This window comes from Heloderma suspectum, chromosome 10 (assembly GCF_057233095.1).
Source record: "Heloderma suspectum isolate Gila_16-S chromosome 10, 16-S_ref, whole genome shotgun sequence".
NCBI lineage: Eukaryota > Metazoa > Chordata > Lepidosauria > Squamata > Helodermatidae > Heloderma > Heloderma suspectum.
The window spans coordinates 27,004,057-27,024,032 of NC_139467.1; the positions used below are offsets into that span (position 1 = coordinate 27,004,057).

Here is a 19,976-nt window from a genome sequence, read left to right on the forward strand (position 1 = left end):
AATACACCTATTTGGGGGGCATTTCAGACTTTTGCTGCCTGCCTGATTCACCCTGCATCTGCCAGGTTTTCCCCAAACTCTGGGGAATTTTTCAGTATCCCCCCCCTACCCCACTGGGTTGCAATTTGTGCAAATAGAGATTTGCACAAATTGCAGCCACATTTGCACAATTTTTTGCGATGTGCACGATTTGTGGCCACACTTCACACATTATTTTTTTTTAAAAAAAGAACATGGAAACCTGCTAACTGACATGACTAACTGCAGACCCAGTTAGACCACTTGGCAGGAAATGGACCGAAGTCCAGGTTAGAGATGTACAGACTGTGTAAAATCCGCTCCGTCTGTGTTTCCTGGATTGTCAGGCACCTTTTCTTCCATCGTCCACTCACAGATGGATGCAAATATTTTGTTCTTGTTATGCGGACAAATATGCAAATAATTATGTAAGAGGTTTCATAAGAATTTCCGTAATTTGCCTTAGTATGTAACATTTAGTGTGTTGTCCCCCAGTCCATTCAGCTTTTCCTCAGCAGAAATTTGCATGTTTTCCTATGAATAAATATGTGTAAATTTGGGGAAAGTAAAAAAGAAAATCATCTGAAAGTCCACGGCCTCCACTCAGCCTGAGGGGGTCGCTCCGCAGTGGATTCTGTAGGTCGGTTTCTTAGAAATCCGAGCCCATTTTAGTCTGTCTTGAATTTCTCCAGCATCCCCAGTCCAGGGAAAAGCTTGTTGAGCTCCACCCCCCTCGGACATCCCATTCTGCTATCTCATCCGTTTCACTGGAGATGCCAGGGAATATACCTGGGATCTTCTGCACACATGGCATATGCTCGACCACAGGGCTATGGTCCCACTCTGATCAATGTTCAAACACCAGGAGCAGACACAGTGTCCAGGCTGTTAAACTGGGACTTGTAGAACTGATTGCATCTCACCAGTACTTAAAGCTCTGTACTGATTTCCAGTGTGATTTGGGGTAAAAATCAAAATGCTATTCTTGACCTAGAAAGCCCTAAACCAGTTTGGGCCTACAGTAGTTGAAGGATTGCTTGTCCTCACATGAACTTGCCTGAGCCCTTCTTCAGGAGCCCCTACCTTCAGAGCAGAAGGGCCTTTTCCATGGTGACTCCCTTTTGTGGAATGCCCTCCCCAAATGTGTCCATTCCATGCCAACTTCAATTGTACCTCCACCAGCACTGCCTTCTTTATGAATGGAAGAGGCGGGCTCTGCCACCAGAGGGGCCTCTCCGAGGAACCACTTTTGCCCTGAAGCAGGAGTGTGAAACTTTGTTTTTTGTCAAGGGCCACATTGCCTTATGGGTAATCTGTTGGGGGCCGCATGTGGGGGGGGGCAAAGCCAAAAAAGGTGGGTCACCCTTTTCTCTTACTGCCACTCCCTTTTTTCTCTCTCCCTTTTTCTTCCCACACAACAGGCTGCCAGGGAAGGGGCAGGTCATTCTCGCAAGAGGTCGGTTGCTTTTGAAATTAGGCTGAGGGGCACACATGGCTCCGCAACACTACAAGCGAGAAGGATCTTGGAATTGTTGTCGATCACAAGCTGAATATGAGCCAACAATGTGATGTGGCTGCAAAAAAGGCAAATGCTATTTGGGGATGCATTAATAGAAGCATAGCTTCCAAATCCCGGGAAGTACTAGTCCCCCTCTACTCAGCACTGGTTAGGCCTCATCTGGAGTACTGTGTCCAGTTCTGGGCACCACACTTGAAGAAGGATGCAGACAAACTGGAGAGGGTTCAGAGGAGGGCAACAAAGATGATCAGGGGACTGGAAACAAAGCCCTATGAGGAGAGACTGAAAGAACTGGGCATGTTTAGCCTTGAGAAGAGAAGACTGAGGGGAGATATGATAGCGCTCTTCAAGTCCTTGAAAGGTTGTCACAGAGAGGAAGGCCAGGATCTCTTCTCGATCATCCTCCCAGAGTGCAGGACACGGAATAATGGGCTCAAGTGACAGGAAGTCAGATTCTGGCTGAACATCAGGAAAAACTTCCAGACTGTTAGAGCAATACGACAATGGAACCAATTCCCTAGGGAGGTGGTGGGCTCTCCCACACTGGAGGCATTGAAGACAAGGCTGGACAGCCATCTGTCAGGGATGCTGTGACTTGGATTCCTGCATTGAGCAGGGGGTTGGACCCGATGGCCTTGTAGGCCCCTTCCAACCCTACTATTCTATGTTGCCCACCCCTGCCCTGAGGGGAGAAGAAGCCCAGCAGCTTGGTGAGCTGACCCCATGCAGTTCCCAGCGGTGGCCCTTCCCTCTCCCAACTAAGTAACCAAAGGGGCCTCTGAGGAACCATCTTGCTCTTAGATGAGGAGAGGAGAAGCAGATTATGCTTGAACTCATGCTCAGAAAGAAAAGGGAGAAGAAAAAGCAGCAGAAGAGAAGACAGGAAAGAAAAGGGAAACAGGTCAGCCCAGAAGGAGGATGAATGCCTATACAATCCTGAGTGCTATCAGATCCAGAATGAGCATATTGCTGTCCATCTGGGCAACTGAATCAGCCTCCACCATCCTGCTTTTTTCCTCCTCCATCCCAAATCCTTTGTTCCTTTTGTGTTGTGTGTTTTAGATTAGAAGCTTGAGAGCAAGGACTGTCACATTACTGATTTCAGAAGCTGCTCTGGGAGCCTTCTATGTCTGAAGATTGGGGGAGGAAGAATTTAAATAAATAATAAAAGAAAATCGTCGGTGCCATGACATCGGATTTTGCCATGATTGTTATAAGCACAATGTAAATATTTTTAAATGCACTAAGGGCACAATCCTGTGCATGTTTAGCTGGAGAAAAAGCCTACAACTCCCAGCATTGGAGACACCTTTTCAGTGTCTGAACATGCATAGGATTGTGTCTTAAGTCATATATAAGGAGGAGATTCTAAAAAAATTTACCACAGCAAGTTAAAGGAGCATGGTGGTGGTGGGGATACTGGCTGCCAGGCCCCCAATATGAATAGGCAAAGAAGAAGCCATTGCTCCCTCAGGTAAGCCCTTCTACAAGGCCTTGAGCATTTCAAGAATTTCTCTTGATCCCTGAAATTTGCTGGGGGGGGGGGTCTCATTAACCCCACTCTCTAGATTTCCCTTTTTGGTGAAACACTGAAATGGAAACCTTTGGCTCAGCTGTGTTGTACATAAATAAATAAAATAATCACAATACCAACCTCAGCTGCTCCTCTCCACCCCCCTCCCCACCCCAATCATGAGACAACAGCTGTGCACTGTCTGAAAGCATCTGCTATTTAAAACAACAACCACCAGGAAATCCATATCTTTTTTGGCTTGACGGCTTTCCCTGGAGTACCTATCTCAGCTCACATTTGTGGGTCAAGCTGCGGGTTTTCCCCCAAATCTGGTAACTTTTTGCATATTTTTTTTTAATTTGTGCAAACAGGGATTTACACAAATTACAAGGGCAATCTGCATAATTTGCACTATTTGCAGCCAACATTCGTACCAATCTCTTTTTGCGCAAATTAAAAAAATACGGAAAATCTGCAAACTCAATGCAGATCGAGTTGGGTCAGTTTGTGGAAAATGTACTGAAGTCTAGGGGTGGGGTGGGGAATCAAGGGAAGCTCATCAAGCTCTGCACCCCAAACAGATTCCTCTGAGATCCTTATTTGGCATCAGGGACCTGGGACAGAGATGGACTTGGCTTTCTCCCACTCCACCCGGCCTCAGACAACCACAAGGAATCCACTTACATCAGTTAAGGCCGCATTGATGTAGTTGTTGCTGTCTCCATCCATGGAGATCAAGAAAGGGAGGCACCGGTCTGGAGGCAGCACATCCATACTGCGATTCTTTTCCCGGTTGCGTGGCAGAAGGGCGATGCTGCACTCCTCCACATCCAGGTGGGGTGTTACGGAATTCAGAGTCTGCTGGACACAAGGAAACCAGGTCAGGCAGCATTTCATAGTGTCATACACAGCAGAGAGATCTTGAATGATCAAAATCGGCATCCTTCTTTTATATAGCCTGTGATATTAAAGGGACTGCATGGTCCGGGCCTATCGAAGAGGAGCTGTAGCTAGGGAGGTATAAGAAATTCACTTCACTTTGTTTTTGATCAGGATTTACCCCTTTCTCCTCTTCTGGAGATCGTTACCTTGTCGTGGTGCTGGAGCTTGAGTACCTCAATGACGCCATGATAGGGATGTACGAAAGTGACTTACCTGTTCGTGGATTCTGTTCGTGGGGGGGGGCACTCCATCCCTCCCCCCGGAATCCTCAACCGGGGGGGGAGGCAATCCGGTCCTCCCCCCCGGAATCCTGCCCAGCCAGCTCTGCTGCGCAGCGGCTCCGCGGAGCAGCCAGCCAGCCAGGGCCGTCCGCAGCCAGATTTCCATCTGCGGACTGGCTGGTGCGGACGCAAATGGAAGCCGCCGTAGCAGCCGCCATTTGTGTCCAGCTAGGCAGCCGTGATAGGCTACGTAAGTCTTTACGTAGCCTATCATGGCTGGGTGAAACAAAAAAACCAGCGTATGCAAATGGTGGTGGCTCCGGCGGCCGCCATTTGCGTACGCTGGTTTGGGTTTTTTTAGAGATTAGCCATGATAGGCTACGTAAATTCTTACATAACCTATCACAGCTCGAAGGACAGCAATGATGGCCGCAGCAGCCCGGCCGCAGCTGGCCAGGAGACCAGCTGCCGCCACTGCTGGAACCGCCGCCGTCGCAGAATCTGCCGCATCCACCCCAGGTGAGTTCCATCCCAGGGATTCCGCGCGGGGGGGGCAGGAGGCCGTTCCGCCACAGATTCCAGGGGGGCGGATTCTAAAGAATCCTGCCTCACTGGAATCCGTGGCAGAATACTCTGCCATCCCTACGCCATGAGCTAAACCGTGAAGGGACACCCAAGACGGGAAGGTCATGGCAGAGAGGTCAGACTAAATATGATCCCTGGGGAAGGTAATGGCAACCCACTCCAGTATTCTTGCCATGAAAACTAAATGGATCGGTACAACCAGAGATATGTCAGTAAACCATCGGAAGATGGGACTCCCAGGTCAGAAGATGGTCAAAATGCTACTGCAGCACCTACTGGATAATACTCCAAAAAGAGATGTTATTATCTTTACAGGAGACTGGAATGCTAAGGTGGGTAGTCAAACGACACCTGGAATTACAGGCAAGCATGGTCTGGGAGAACAAAATGAAGCGGGACATAGGCTGATAGAATTTTGCCAAGACCACTCACTGTGCATAACAAACACGCTCTTCCAACAACCTAAAAGACAACTTTATACATGGACTTCACCAGATGGTCAACACCAAAATCAGATTGACTACTTCCTTTATAGCCAAAGGTGGAGGACATCTATACAGTCGGTAAAAACAAGATCTGGAGCTGACTATAGTTCAGATCATGAACTTTTCATTGCACAATTTAGAATCAGACTAAAGAGAATAGGGAAGACCCACAGATCAGTTAGATATGAGCTCAGTAATATTCCTAATGAATATGCAGTGGAGGTGAAGAATAGATGTAAGGGACTAGATTTAGTTGATAGGGTCCCGGAAGAACTATTGACAGAAGTTCGCAACATTGTTCAGGAGGCGGCAACAAAAAATGTACCAAAGAAAAAGAAAACCAAGATGGCAAGATGGCTGTCTGCTGAGACACTGCAAATAGCCCAAGAAAAAAGGAAAGCAAAAGGCAACAGTGAAAGGGGGAGATATGCCCAATTAAATGCAACATTCCAGAGGTTAGCCAGAAGAGATACGGAATTATCTTTAAACAAGCAATGCATGGAAGTGGAAGAAGATAATAGAACAGGAAGGACAAGAGACCTCTTCCAGAAAATTAGAAACATCGGAGGTAAATTCCAGGCAAAAATGGGTATGATAAAAAACAAAGATGGCAAGGACCTAACAGAAGCAGAAGAGAGCAAGAAAAGGTGGCAAGAATATATGGAAGAACTGTATGGGAAGAATAATAATATCAGGGATAGATCTGACAGTGTGGTCAGTGAGTTAGAGCGAGACATCCTGAAGAGTGAGGTTGAATGGGCTTTAAGAAGCATTGCTAATTATAAGGCAGCAGGAGATGACAGTATCCCAGCTGAACTGTTTAAAATCTTGAAAGATGATGCTGTCAAGGTGATGCATGCCATATGCCAGCAAATTTGGAAAACACAAGAATGGCCAACAGACTGGAAAAAAAACAACTTGCATCCCCATACCAAAAAAGGGAAACACTAAAGAATGTTCAAACTATTGAACAGTGGCACTTATTTCACATGCCAGTAAGGTAATGCTCAAGATCTTGCAAGGTAGACTCCAGCAATTCCTGGAATGGGAATTGCCAGATGTACAAGCTGGGTTTCGAAAAGGCAGAGGAACTAGAGACCAAGTTGCCAATATCCGCTGGATAATGGAGAAAGCCAGGGAGTTTCAGAAAAAACATCTATTTCTGTTTTATTGACTATTCCAAAGCCTTTGACTGTGTGGATCATAAAAAATTGTGGCAAGTTCTTGGTGGTATGGGGATACCAAGTCATCTTGTCTGCCTCCTGAGGAATCTGTATAACGACCAAGTAGCAACGGTAAGAACAGACCACGGAACAACGGACTGGTTTAAGATTGGGAAAGGAGTACGGCAGGGTTGTATACTCTCACCCTACCTCTTCAACCTGTATGCAGAACACATCATACGACGTGCTGGGCTTGATGAAGCCAAGGCTGGAGTTAAAATCACTGGAAGAAACATTAACAATCTCAGATATGCAGATGATACCACTTTGATGGCTGAAAGCTAGGGATGTACGAAAGTCACTTACCTTTACACAGATGTGCTCCGTCCCTCCCCCCGGAATCCTCCCTGGCCAGCTCCGCTCCGCGGTGGCTCCACGGGGGAGAATTTCTCCCCGAAACTTCAGGGGGCCGAGTGCCAACGTATTCGGCCCCCCGAAGTAGTTTCGGGGAGAAATTCTCCATCCCCCCGCCCCCCGCCACCCCCGGGATGGGACTTACCTTTCCCAAATGTCCCTCCCGGCGGCAGGTCCCAGCAGCGGTTCGGCAGGGGCAGAGGCGACAGGGAGAAATGGTCTTCGACAGGGGCAGAGGCGGCAGCCGGTCTTTCGACCGGCTGCTGCCACCGCCATTCCAATAAAAGTAAAAAAAAAAAAACGCCCCCGTGATAGGCTACGTGACGATTAACGTAGCCTATCACGGCTAGATTTGCAAAGTCAGCCATGATAGGCTACGTAAATCGTCACGTAGCCTATCACGGGTGACTTTAAAAATTTTTTTTAAAAAGCACGTACGGCTAATGGCGGCCCCCATAGGGAGCTGCCATTCGCGTTCCTTATTTGGTCGCTGTAGTCTACGTAAAGATTTACGTAGACTACAGGGACCAAATAAGGAACACGAATGGCGGCTCCCTATGGGGGCCGCCATTTGCGTACGCACTTTTTTTTTTTTTAAGTCACCCGTGATAGGCTACATGACGATTAACGTAGCCTATCACGGCTGACTTTGCAGATCTAGCCATGATAGGCTACGTTAATCGTCACGTAGCCTATCACGGGGGCGTTGTTTTTTTTTTAACTTTTTATTTCGCGGCCGGGCGAGGCGAGGCGCCTCCTCCCCGGCCTGAATTTCGGCCGGGCGAGGAGGGAAGCCTCCCCCCCTGGCCTGAACTTCAGGGGGGAGCAGCGAAGCACCTCCCCCCCACCGCGAAGCAAGCTGCGAGACCAGTTAAGTGGCTTTCGTGCACCCCTACACGGAGCTGCCAGCCAGGGCCGTCCACAGCTGGAGTTCCGGCCGCAGACGGGCTGCTGCAGACGCAAATGGCGGCCGCCGTAGTGGCTGCCATTTGCGTCCTGCGAGGCTGCTGTGATAGGCTACGTAAGTATTTATGTAGCCTATCACGGCAAAGAGCAGGGACGTAAATGCCGGCCACAGCAGCCGGTCAAAAGACCAGCTGCCGCTGCCACCACCGGAGCCCCAGGTAAGTTTCATTCTGGGGCTATTCCACGAGGTGGTGGGGGGTGGGAGGCCATTCCACCATGTGTTTTTTTTTTTGGGGGGGGGAAATGCCAGTACATTCGGCCTCACTGAAATCCATGGCACAATTCTCCGCCATCCCTACTGAAAGCGAGGAAGAGCTGAGGAACCTTCTGACGAAGGTGAAAGAAAAAAATGCAAAAGCTGGGCAGTTAAACCTCAAAAAATCCAGGATTATGGCAACCAGCTTGATTGATAACTGGCAAATAGAGGGAGAAAACATGGAGGCAGTGACAGTCTTTGTATTTCTAGGCACAAAGATTACTGCAGACGCTGACTGCAGCCAGGAAATCAGAAGACGTTTACTTCTTGGGAGGAGAGCAAAGACAAGTCTTGATAAAATAGTTAAGAGCAGAGACATCACACTGACAACAAAGGTCCGCGTAGTTAAAGCAATGGTATTCCCCATAGTAACCTATGGCTGCGAGAGCTGGACCGTAAAAAAGGCTGAGCGAAGGAAGATAGATGCTTTTGAACTGTGGTGCTGGAGTTCTGAGAGTGCCTTGGACTGCAAGAAGATCAAACCAGTCCATACTCCAGGAAATAAAGCCAGACTGCTCACTTGAGGGAATGATATTAAAGGGAAAACTGAAGTACTTTGGCCATATAATGAGAAGACAGGATATCCTGGAGAAGCTGCTGATGCTAGGGAAAGCGGAAGGCAAAAGGAAGAGGGGCCAACCAAGGGCAAGATGGATGGATGATATTCTGGAGGTGACGGACTCGACTTTGGGGGAGCTGGGGGTGCTGATGGCTGACAGGAAGCTCTGGCGTGGGCTGGTCCATGAAATCACGAAGAGTAGGAAGCGACTGAACGAATAAACAACAACTTCTTCTGGACTGATGCGATCTGTGGTCAAAGTCTGTACATGTTTGAGCTTGCAATGTGATTTGTGGACACCAAAAAATGTGTTCAACAGCATGTGCACACATACACACACACACATATGTCACACACCCATTTGAAAAGCATCACCCCATTCTGAGTCTAACCCAGCTCCATCCCAATTGGCAGGGAGAGCTGGCTAGAGGTGGGGATGGGAGCAAACCCCATTGCTGAGCTCAAACTGGATTCTAAGGGAGCTGGGTTACACTCAGAACGGGGTGATGGATTAAAATGAGCTCAGAGTTCAAAGAATCTGACCTGCGGAATCTACCACAGAGCACGCCTCTCAGGCCGTGTGGAGTCCGTGGACTTTCGGTTGATTTTTTTGCTCTCCTGAAATTTACGCATATAAATCCATAGAAAAATACACAAGTTTCTGCTGAGGAAATGTTGAATGGAATGGGGGACAATACACTAAATGTGACATACTGAGGTAAATTATGTAAAAATTATTTCCATAGTTTTCCGCATGACGGAAAAAATATTTGCATCCGTCTGTGGGCGGATGACAGAACAAAAGGCACCTGACAATACGTGAAACACAGATGGAGCAGAGTTTACACAGTCTGTACATCCCTACCCAGCAGCTCTTTCCCATTGCCAGTCCACCCACCCTTCCTAAAGGTAAGGTTTCTGTGCTTGAGATAGGGGTGGGTGGATTGGTAGCAGAGGAGGCTGCATGCCTAACCCCCTCAGTTCTCTCAAGCCCTTCTTGCAAGCACTCCAAAGGACTCAAATCCCTATCCTCCCCAAGAAGATACTCTCACAGAAAGCTCCCCCAAACCCCCGTGGGCCTACCTCCACTCCTCCCTTTGCCCATTTGTTTGCCTCTCCACCACCTCATAGAGAAATAGAACAAAGCATGCAGAGGATATTGGTCCTTTTCCTTGCTCCTCTCACTGCTCACTCATTCAGAGAAGGCAGATTTGCACAACTGATGCATATACTTGGAAAAATATGCATGGAAATATGCACAAATCCTCATGCAAAGAGGTGCGGGGGGGGAGCAAAGATCACAATCTGATACGGACATGAGAAGGAACGAGCTTCCAGGTGGAATTTGGAGAATTTCAACGAACTTGAGTTTTGCTTTCAACTGATCCCATTCCTAGCTGGGAAAAGCTTTGCACATTTGCCTGTCTTGCAGCTGGTGTCCCTGCCTGCAAATTAGGTGACATTTCAACTCGATTGGGTTTTCCTGATTGCTTTCGCTGTCATTATCTTAGGTCAATGGGCTCATCGCAAGTGTGCAGATGGAGATGGGGGCAGTATCCAATGGCCGTCCTATGTAAACTAAGCCCGTTCACTTCAGTGGGTCTACTCTGTGTAGGAGTACCATTGGATATAGCCCAGGGTCCTCTGTTGAGGAAAGCCTTCCACTATCATTCACTCACCTGGAACTCCTCCCGCAGTTGTGATGAGTTGCTCTGCGGATCTATCCTGACCATCTCCTTGTACGTGGGCCTGAACTCACTGACAGGAATGCTGGTCTCTCCACACAAGCAGGCTTCCAAGATAGCATCATGGATGAAGACATATTGCTCCTTTAGCAGGAGTGAATGAATGAATGAATGAATAAAGGGTTATGCAAATTAAAATACTGCTATGTTGCCACTCAGTCATAATTTTTGAGGTGGTTCACACCAGGATTAAAACCAGCAATGATGGCTGGACTGAACAGCCTCCCCAAACCCAAGATGGAAAACTCCAGCTGCCTCCATGTTTCCCCCATAGAATGCCTCCAGATCATGCTTGTGTTGTGAATTCCACTGGCAAATTGAGGGAAGTTATTTCAGGTCAGTCCTACCAACAATTATATAATAACAACCAAAACAAGATATATAGTCAGAACCAGAGGGGAGGCAGGGAGGCAGGGGAACTATATCTCCCTCCGCTTGCCCCCACTTGACCCTTCTAGTTACTTGAATGAAAGACACTAATCATATAGAAATTATAATGGAATCATACACTGGAAACTAAGGGAGAAATCCTATAGTCCCTGGGAGAGCATCCCAGGAATAATAGCATTGCTCATGATATCCTCCTGAGGTTAGAGACAGTGCTCTGACCTCAGAAGGGGGAGTTGGAGATCTGACCCCCTCTCCTGTACCCTCAGAGCTGGCATGGAGAGAACCACACTGGCTGCCTCTCCAAGGTCAGAATCCCGACCTTGCAAAGAGAGAAAATGGGGCATTCCAGTGGGTGGGGAAGGGAGGAAACCAGAGAGGCCAGGATACAAGTTATCCTGAGTCTCTTCCAGCCTCCTTCCTTCCCCCTGGAAGCACCCTCACTCATCCCACCCTGCATTGGATGATCAGACGCCTCCAACTATGGGGGCTTCTGATCACCAAGAGTGCAATCAATAGGATTACACCATAAAAGTAAGGCTACCAATTACAACATGTAATGCTAAGCAGATTTACATGAAAGTTAACTCCATCACAGTCAATAGGACTTACTTCAGAGGGAACATCTTTAGTTAATGTGAAATAGGCTGTTATTTCTCTACCGGAAATCTAATATGGGGAACAAAATTCAACCTCCTCTCCCCCACCAAAGATGAAGAAGGGGAACCTCTAAATGGTCCTTGCACAAGAATGCAGTTTCTCTATTAAGGTAACATGTTTGAGAGCATGGCCCGACAATACTGGAGAACATTAAAAAACACCCAATGGAAAAAAGAGACGACGTCTCGAGATGTAGAAAAATGTGTTCCTGAATTAGCCCAACATGTTTCTGCCCTCAACCATATATTTTGGGCCTTCTTCAGGGGTTAACATTTTTTTAAAAAAGGTTTCCAGAAATCTCTGAAAATACATGTCTCCAAGATGAATCCTATTACCAGTCGATTAGTAGATTAATTTACAAAAAAAAAAAAGGCATGCTGCTATGGAGCCCCGAAAGGGTTACTGTTCACTGAAATGAACAAATATTATGGGATTGTGTTCTGTACGAAGAGACAATTTCCAAGGCTTAGCAGAATGGGTGTTACAAGATGTCAGTGGAGGGGAGGGCATCGTCATTACATTAATCCATTGAGGTGCTGCTTTGCCAGAAGTCTGCAGGCTAAACTTGCCATTAAAATACTCTATAGCCCATCGCTTTAAAAGTGCCACAGAGAGCGGCACAAAAAGTATGACCAGCAAAGAAAGAAGGTCTGAGGCCCACACGGGGCCATTTTCCCCAGTCCTCGAAACTCACCTCGGTCTGGATCATGTTGATTCTCCGTGAGCACAGTGTCTTCACGCAATTGTAGATGTCCACAACACCCTCACACTCAGCCATATCCAGCATCACGTCCAGCACGATGTAGCAGCCTGTCCTCCCGGTGCCAGCACTGCAGAATGTCAGGGATGTGGGGACAGGATGGGAGATGCTTCAGTGCCTAGGCACAGTACTTCGTGGACATTCCCCCCCCTCCCCCAGCAAGTTAATGTCAACTCTAGCTTATCCAGATAAGCCAGGATCATTATACCCAGTTTGAAGTGAAGAAACAAGGGTTAAAACTAACCACACTTTGTCCCAGTTTGGACAGAACGGCAAGAATGTGGTGAGCCAAGAAAGGAAGCAAGTGCTTCCAATCCCTGCCTCTCGGCCACCCTGGAGGAAGAGAGTGGAGAGAAAAGTGCATGAGCCTGAGGCGTGGGTATGCAGTGCTAAACCAGGGCTGGGGAACCTCTTTCAGCCTGAGGGCCAAATCTGATTCCGGAGAAGCTCTCAGGGGCTGCATTCCAGTGGTGGGTGAGGCCTAAGGCAAAAGGGGTGGGGCCAAAGGCAAAAATACAAAACATATACAATATACTTTCATATTGTAGCTTAAAGCTCTTGCTGTCAGTAATTAAGCTTTAGGAAAGGCATTTCAATCTTTTAGAATGGGGGGAAATCTGCACAAAAGCCAGGAAGACACTGAACAATAGGTGTTCACGGCAAAGAGGGTATGGCCAGGGGAAGGGGGAAGGGCCACCTGGGGAGCCCTGGAGGCCAAGACTGGTACCCCAGGAGGGCCAGATTTGGCCCCCAGGCCTGAGGTTCCCCACTCCTGTGTTAAACCATGATTTAGCACTATGTGCAAATGTGGCCAATGCCTCCTTCACCCATATATTCCTACGAAAGCCCCAGCCAGAAGCTTCCTGCCAGGGTCCCTTCACAGGTCTGCCTCCAGAAAAAGCAGCTCTCCCTTATCTCTTTCACATGATGGAGAAACACATCTGTTACAGATTGGGTTTTTTTAACACCAGCTCCAATGCTAGTTCAAACAAGCTCCCTCTTTTAGGAAGCTTGCCTGAAGCACAGAGTTGACCCCAGATTTCCCCTCCTGTCAGAGGATCTACCCATCAAAGCCACAGCAAAATCCGTAACATAGCAAAATGGAACCATTTCTCCCTCCTTTCCACTAAGGCTTCGGCACTCAAATATACTAATTTCTGAGGCTGATGAATGACTTGCCATGATTATCAATGATTACAGGCTGGGGAAACTAATTATACTTGTTGTCCCTGATGAATGAATACTGATGAAGCAATCGGCAAGTGGAGGGGAAGTGTGTGTGTGTGTGTATGGTGGTGGGGAGAGAAATTCCCCAGCTTTCATTCATCAGTCTTTTCTTGTTTATCTAGCATAGAAAGAAGAACCATCATACACAAGACATAAAGAATGCCTGCAAAGCATGGCTGAGGAGACGTTGCTGTGCTCTGTTGTAGCCCGAGGCTGCTTTCCTAGAAAAAATGAAGACCAGGTAGAAGAGCACTAGTGTAATATCATATGATTCGTGGTTCTACTGGTGGGAAATCCAGGGATGCTCGAGCTGACTGAAATTCTCCAAACAGCACTTCAAAGCTCAGTTCAGCCCAATTCTCATTTGCGCCCTGTTCTTTTCGGTTCTTTTGAAAGGGAAAAGTGCACATTTCGAACAGGAAAAAGTGTGCTTTTTTTTAAAGTGGGCATTTTCAGAAGTGCACATTTTCTGAAGTTCATATTTTTTTCAAATGTGAACACAAGTTTGGGAATTTGAAAAACGTTTCAGAGAAAATGTACTCCTGTTGGCATTTCTTCCCACCATTTGCCAGATAACGTTCTTATTTTTGGCTGATCTGAGCCATGGGCGGAGGAGTCTGTTTTGCCTTACTTTTGCACTAATTGTTATTATATGTAAATACAAGGCAGCCTTTAACCTGGTGCCCTCCAGATGTCTTGGACTGCAATTCCCATCATACCCAGCCATCATGGCCATTAGCTTATCTGTTGTATTTTTTATGCATAACATGATGAAGGTTCAATGATTTACTCTTTAAACAGAGAGAGAGAGAGAGAGGGGGGGGGGAGGGAGAGAGAGAGAGAGACAGAGAGAGACAGAGAGAGACAGAGAGAGAGAGAGGACCCATCCTCTTCTTGGACTTACCTGCAGTGAATAACAATGGGTCCTGCTTCAGGAGGTGTTGAACCCTTCACCCTGCGAATGAATGCCAGGAGTCCAGTAGCATGGTAAGGCACTCCATGTTCTGGCCACGACGTGAAGTGGAATTGCTTTACCTCATGCCTTGCTGAGTAGCCCCTCTGCAAGAAGTGGGAACAAAAGTATAGAGTGAGGCCTACAGACATTTCCCTCCAGGAGATGGAGGTCAACACTACCCTTCCTTCTGGAATCCTTGTCATCCAAAGTTCTCCCTGGTCTTTGGAGTTCAAAACTCTTTGCTCCTGTTCCTAAATTCAAAGTTCAATTCAAAGCAGTGTGGATAAAAACCAATGATTTCCCCCAAAAAAATAATTCTAAAGATCGGATTTCAGTATTTAAATTGGATTTTTAAAATTTAATTTTTTTTAAAGGTCATCTAAATATTAGCTTCTCATTTAAAACCAAGAACAACAGTAGCAATTAAATCTCAAAAGTTCGATTCAAAGCAGGGTGGATACAGATGAATGATTTAAAATGATGATGATGATGACAATAAAATGGATTTTTGTATTTAAATTGGATTAAAAAAAACACAAAGTCATCAAAATAGTATCTTCTTGTTTTTGTTTTGTTTTGTTTTTAAAAAGTTACAATTAAATATCAAAAGTTCACTTCAAAATAGGATGGATGAAAATCAATTATTTTAAAAATAATAATAAAAACATCAGAAACACATCAGATGTACAAAATTATGCATTGTGTGGAGAATGTGGATAGGGAGACTTTCTTATCCCTCTCTCTTAATACTAGAATCCAAAGTCACCCCATGAAGCTGATTGGTGGGAGGTTCAGGACCGATTTCAGCTTCTCGTGCATCTCATGAAAACGTCTCTGTCCAGCCTAACCACCAGTTATTGCTCCTTGAAAGTTCTGGACGTTCAGTTTCTGTTTCTCTGACTAAAGGTCACATGTGGAAAGAGACAGGCTAGATAAGGAGTGTTGTACTATGCGTACGCGGTGGCTGAGCAGAGCTATGCCCAGCGTTGGTGATGACCTTTAAAGCAGGAGTAGGAACGCTTTAGTCCTCCAGATGTTGCTGGGCCACAATTCCCATTAGCCCTGACCATTGCCATCCTGGCTGGGGTTGATGGGACTTGAAGTGCAACAACATCTAGAGGGCCACCGTTTCCTCACCCCTGCTTTAAAGCCCTAAATAGCATTGGTCCAGGATACCTTCGGGTCTTGCCTCATTCTGTATCAGCCTGCCCGTTTCCTAAGACTGGGTGGAGAGGCCCTTCCTTGTGTCCTGCCTATGGTGGAGGTATGATTGGTTAGGACTAGGGGTGGTGCGGGAGTCCAAGGTTGGGGTGGAGCCTGATGGACTCCCCCCCATCTGGCCACCTGGACCCCACCTGCTGGGCTGCAGGGGGCTCGCTTGCCTGCTTGGCTACTGCTGGGAAGCACAGTGAGGCCATCCATCCCCTTACCCAGCTGCAATTGTGTGCACAATCATTCCTCGGTTACTTCCACATAGGTAAAGTGGCCTCTATGGCTGCCTTAAAGGGCCAATAACTCAAGATCACCACATAAAGGCCCTTTACATCTGTAATCTTGGGTCGTTGCCCCTTTAAGGCATCCATAGATGCAACGTTATGTACGTGGAAGTAACCCGAGCCATGATTTCTGCACAGAATTGGAGCTCAGTAAGATGTCAGACGGCCTTGCAGTGCTTCTCGGGTGATTGTCAATCTGTCCTGCAGCTTGAGCAGCACAGCTTGCTTACGCCGCAGTGATGACAGCTCATTGACTGTCTAAAGGGAGTGGATTGAGGTGTGTACGTCCATCCCTAGTTAGGGCAAGGGAAATGTCCTTATCAGTGGCCATACTCAAATTATGGAATATGCGAGGGCAATCCTTTATCCATTTTCCAATGTGTGGTAAAGACTTATCACTTCCAGCAAGCTTTTGTCTTGCCAGGCAGATCCTGTGTTTGGGTGGCAAACTTTGTTTTTTTTATCTGCTAAGTAGGTCCTGTTTGCATTTTAGATTGTTTTGTTTTATTATACTATGTTTTATTTTAGCATGTAATGGTGATATTTTAATTGTTGCAAGCTGCCCTGAGGAATGCATATGCATTAGATGGTCAGCATATACATTCTCAAATAATATATACATGAATAACATAGAATTAATGCATTAGGAATCTTGCTCTTTTTTCCCCCTCTTTATTTCTGAATTTTGTACAGAGGGCTGTGTATGCACAGACCGTTGCAGATTTTAGCTCCTTCAATGCAATGTTTTCTTTTTCCCCTTCTACATTAATGATGTGCATGTGCGTGCTACAAAAAACCCATCAAAAATGAAATAAAAACAATCTAGATGTGATCTTACACATAACTGCATCAAGATGCTTTTTGTCCGGGGTTTTACCAATGTGTGTGTACGCTTGAGTGCATTGAAAAAAAAAACACTGCTAATCATCATCATCAAACTTGATGCGGCCTTATGTATGGTTATATCAAGATTCTCTTTACATGGTACTTTACCGACGGGTGAGAGTGCATGAGTGCTACAGGAATACACAGCTTTTTAGTGATGTCATGGGAGTCTGACAGGGGAGTGCAGTCTGGTGGGCTCCCCCTTGCTCAGCCTCCTGGACCCCATTTGCTGAGCCACCACCACTTACTGGACTCTTTCGCCAGACACTTGCATGGTTCATTAGCACCCAATGGTCTCCTGTCCCCTTAGTCATAGAATCATAGAATAGTAGGGTTGGAAGGGGCCTACAAGGCCATCGAGTCCAACCCCCAGGGGCCTTGTAGGATAGTGAGGGGGGACATGATAAGGTTTCTCCAAAATAGTAATGTTGTGTAAATGGAGGCCATAAGGGGGCTATTTATGCAACATTTTGTGGACTGCCCAGAGAGCTTTGGCTATTGGACAGTAAAGAAATGAAATAAATAAAATAAAATAATAAATAATAAATAAAACATCACAGGCATAGATGGATCATTTACCATCCAGGGGCTCATGAGGTATGGTAAGTGGGTGGCAGAGGTGAGTCTGTCCATCCCTACAGCTTTTTTGCAGTGTATTTTCACAATGTGCCTGTACATATTGGTAACTGGGGGGAGAGGGGACAAAAAAAGATGTGAAGGAACTGAAAGCGGAACACACTGCATGCTCTGATTCCAGAATTGGTTTAGAAATTATCCAGGTTCAAGTGGAATTCAGGAGGAATGCAATCAATGGTGTAGTGATACATTTTGAAGGGCTGGCACTCAACATGACAGTCCTCATAGCCACACCCTCAAGGAGAGTCAAAAAAGCTTTGTTGATCTCTCTCTCTCTCTCTTTCTCTCTCTGTGTGTGTGTGTGTGTGTGTGCGCGCGCATGTGTGTACTCATGCCTAAGGAGCAGCAATACATAGCAACATGCCCAATTTATTAGGATCAGCAGACAAGTCATAGAATAATGAGTTGGCAAGAGGCAGTGTTGGGGTTCGCATGTTAGACTTTGGCTGAAGAGAGCTAGGACTGCATGAGAAAAGGAAAGAGAGGGATACAACATGTCCTCAAAGAGCATAAGACCACCAGATTTTCCAGGAGTTTCTTTTCCCAGCAACAGGGAGAAAGATTTGATCTCTAAGTCAACAAATCAGCTCTAGCAGTTTTCATCTCCACCAGGAGCAGGTCTTTTGGAAAGCTCATGGGTCTTCATTACCCATTCAAGACCAAGGCATCCCAAAATACTTCTGCATTACAACAGAGACAGATCACAACAGTATATTGTCACTGGGAAAATCCATCCCACCCCTCCACCGCCTAGTTACTGTAAAGATTGCACCTAAGCTTAGAGGGAACAAAGAAGCCTGAGGGGCATGGTGAATGATGCCATCATCTCTGTTAATCAAGAATTGTCCAAGCTTTGATCCTGCAAGCCCTGGGTAGAGTACACCACTGAGCAGGGCGGAAGGAAGGAAGGAAGGAAGGAAGGAAGGAAGGAAGGAAGGAAGGAGAAGACCAGTTATGACACTGAATGGTGGGAATCCACTCATCCCAAATTAACACAGAGGGCATTGGATGGAAGAGGGGACACATCAATGTTGAAGGATGGAAAGCTTATGTTTTGTGTTTGACCAGCTTCTTGGTTATCTACAGATTAGCACAGTGGCCTCCTGGCAGGGTCAGCCATGCCTCTCAGAGCAAGTTGGACTGGATTTCAATTAAGGATGTACCAAAATGTTGCCACCTCCTTTCATAGTCCCATTCGCAGTCTATGAAATGGGGGTGGGGCCTTTCACCTATTTCCATGAAAGGGTAAAATTTACCATGCTCCTGCAGCCATATTGCTGCTGCTAGCTGCCATTTTTAATTTCCTCAAATGCCTTGGAATGACACTACATTTGTGACACAGCATCAATCAGAGTAACATTTTGGGCAAAATGTGATAGCCAGCAATAACAGGGAGGCTGTAGGAGTTTCATTGACTGATCCTCCTCAACCTTTAAAGGATAAATCAGGAAGATAGAATGCATGCACCCCCTGTTTTTTTCTAACAACCCCGTCCCTCCAAATCAGGTTGAAGTTCTGGAATTTGAAATGTTTAGCCCAGGCCTAGTTTTAAAATGGATTAAATCTCTTCCAGGTACAAATTACCTCCATTCTGACTGCGAGACAGATTATAGTTGACCTCCATGGGAGGTCATGATTGATGGTGGGATCCTGCTTCATAATCATGTGACAAAATAGACCTGCATTTGTCATTAGGGATGAGGGTGAAATTCATTTTTCACCCCTAATTTTGTATTTCCAAACCACAACGCAAACTGAAACTCAGATAGCCTTCGGAAATTGCACTTCTCCAAATTTTGCAGTGGAGTTGTCCAGTCAAAGAACAACCAAAAATGCATACAAAAGCATGCATTTTGGTGGAAATAATGTTCCAAAATGCATTATATTAGGGAGATTGCTTGCAAAATAATGTATATATTAGGCAGAAGTACATACTAAAAATATGTGTATTAGTAGAAATAGGTGCCAAAATGCTAATGAATTTCCCTGAAAACTTAATATCAAAGTTCAGAACAAACTGAACTTAAGACTGGAGAAATTTGCAAAGCCTGAGATAAACTAATGTTTTGAAAAATGAGAAATGGAGAACAAGCAAAATTGACAAATCCATCCATCCCTATTTGTCATATACCATGACCTTCTATTATGGAAGCCATCGCTGGGAAGAAAAATGGGCGATTGCTGGTGCAATTGTGTTGGTTATCTGCACTCCCATGGAAAGAGTAGCTGATCTGTGCCATATTTTCCCCATTCCCAGTGAATGGGATGGTTCAGCCCATTCCATTGCTGATACAGCTGTAAGCACAAGACACTGCCTACAAAGGTGATGGAGCAATATGACTTGATTATGGTTTATAAAGGAAAAGGAAGGAAGAAGGGAAGGAAGGTATTTAACAAGATCCAACAGGCTAGAAGCTGCAGCTTGTCAAAATTGGAGGAGATAATTAAGTTCACTGTGAAAGAAGTTAACTGCTACAACAACCAGACCACACACTCAAATTAAGTTGAGCTTGGATGCCTATCTAGTAGCTATGTACACACTCAGATGTTCTGGGAGTTGGTGTGGGAGAAACAGTCTGGAATT

General features: G+C 46.1%; 1 protein-coding gene across 1 annotated transcript in view; it reads right to left on the bottom strand.

Moving 5' to 3' along the window:
* PTPRU (protein tyrosine phosphatase receptor type U) overlaps positions 1–19,976 on the bottom strand; it is a 622,411-nt gene that overhangs the window by 60,248 nt on the left and 542,187 nt on the right. Inside the window, exons 22-25 of the mRNA XM_084815602.1 lie at positions 14,325–14,479; positions 12,128–12,263; positions 10,321–10,470; positions 3,735–3,911 (exon numbers count right to left, since the gene is read on the bottom strand). Coding sequence (XP_084671728.1) covers positions 3,735–3,911; positions 10,321–10,470; positions 12,128–12,263; positions 14,325–14,479 — 618 coding nt within the window. The remainder of the gene's footprint in view (positions 1–3,734; positions 3,912–10,320; positions 10,471–12,127; positions 12,264–14,324; positions 14,480–19,976) is intronic.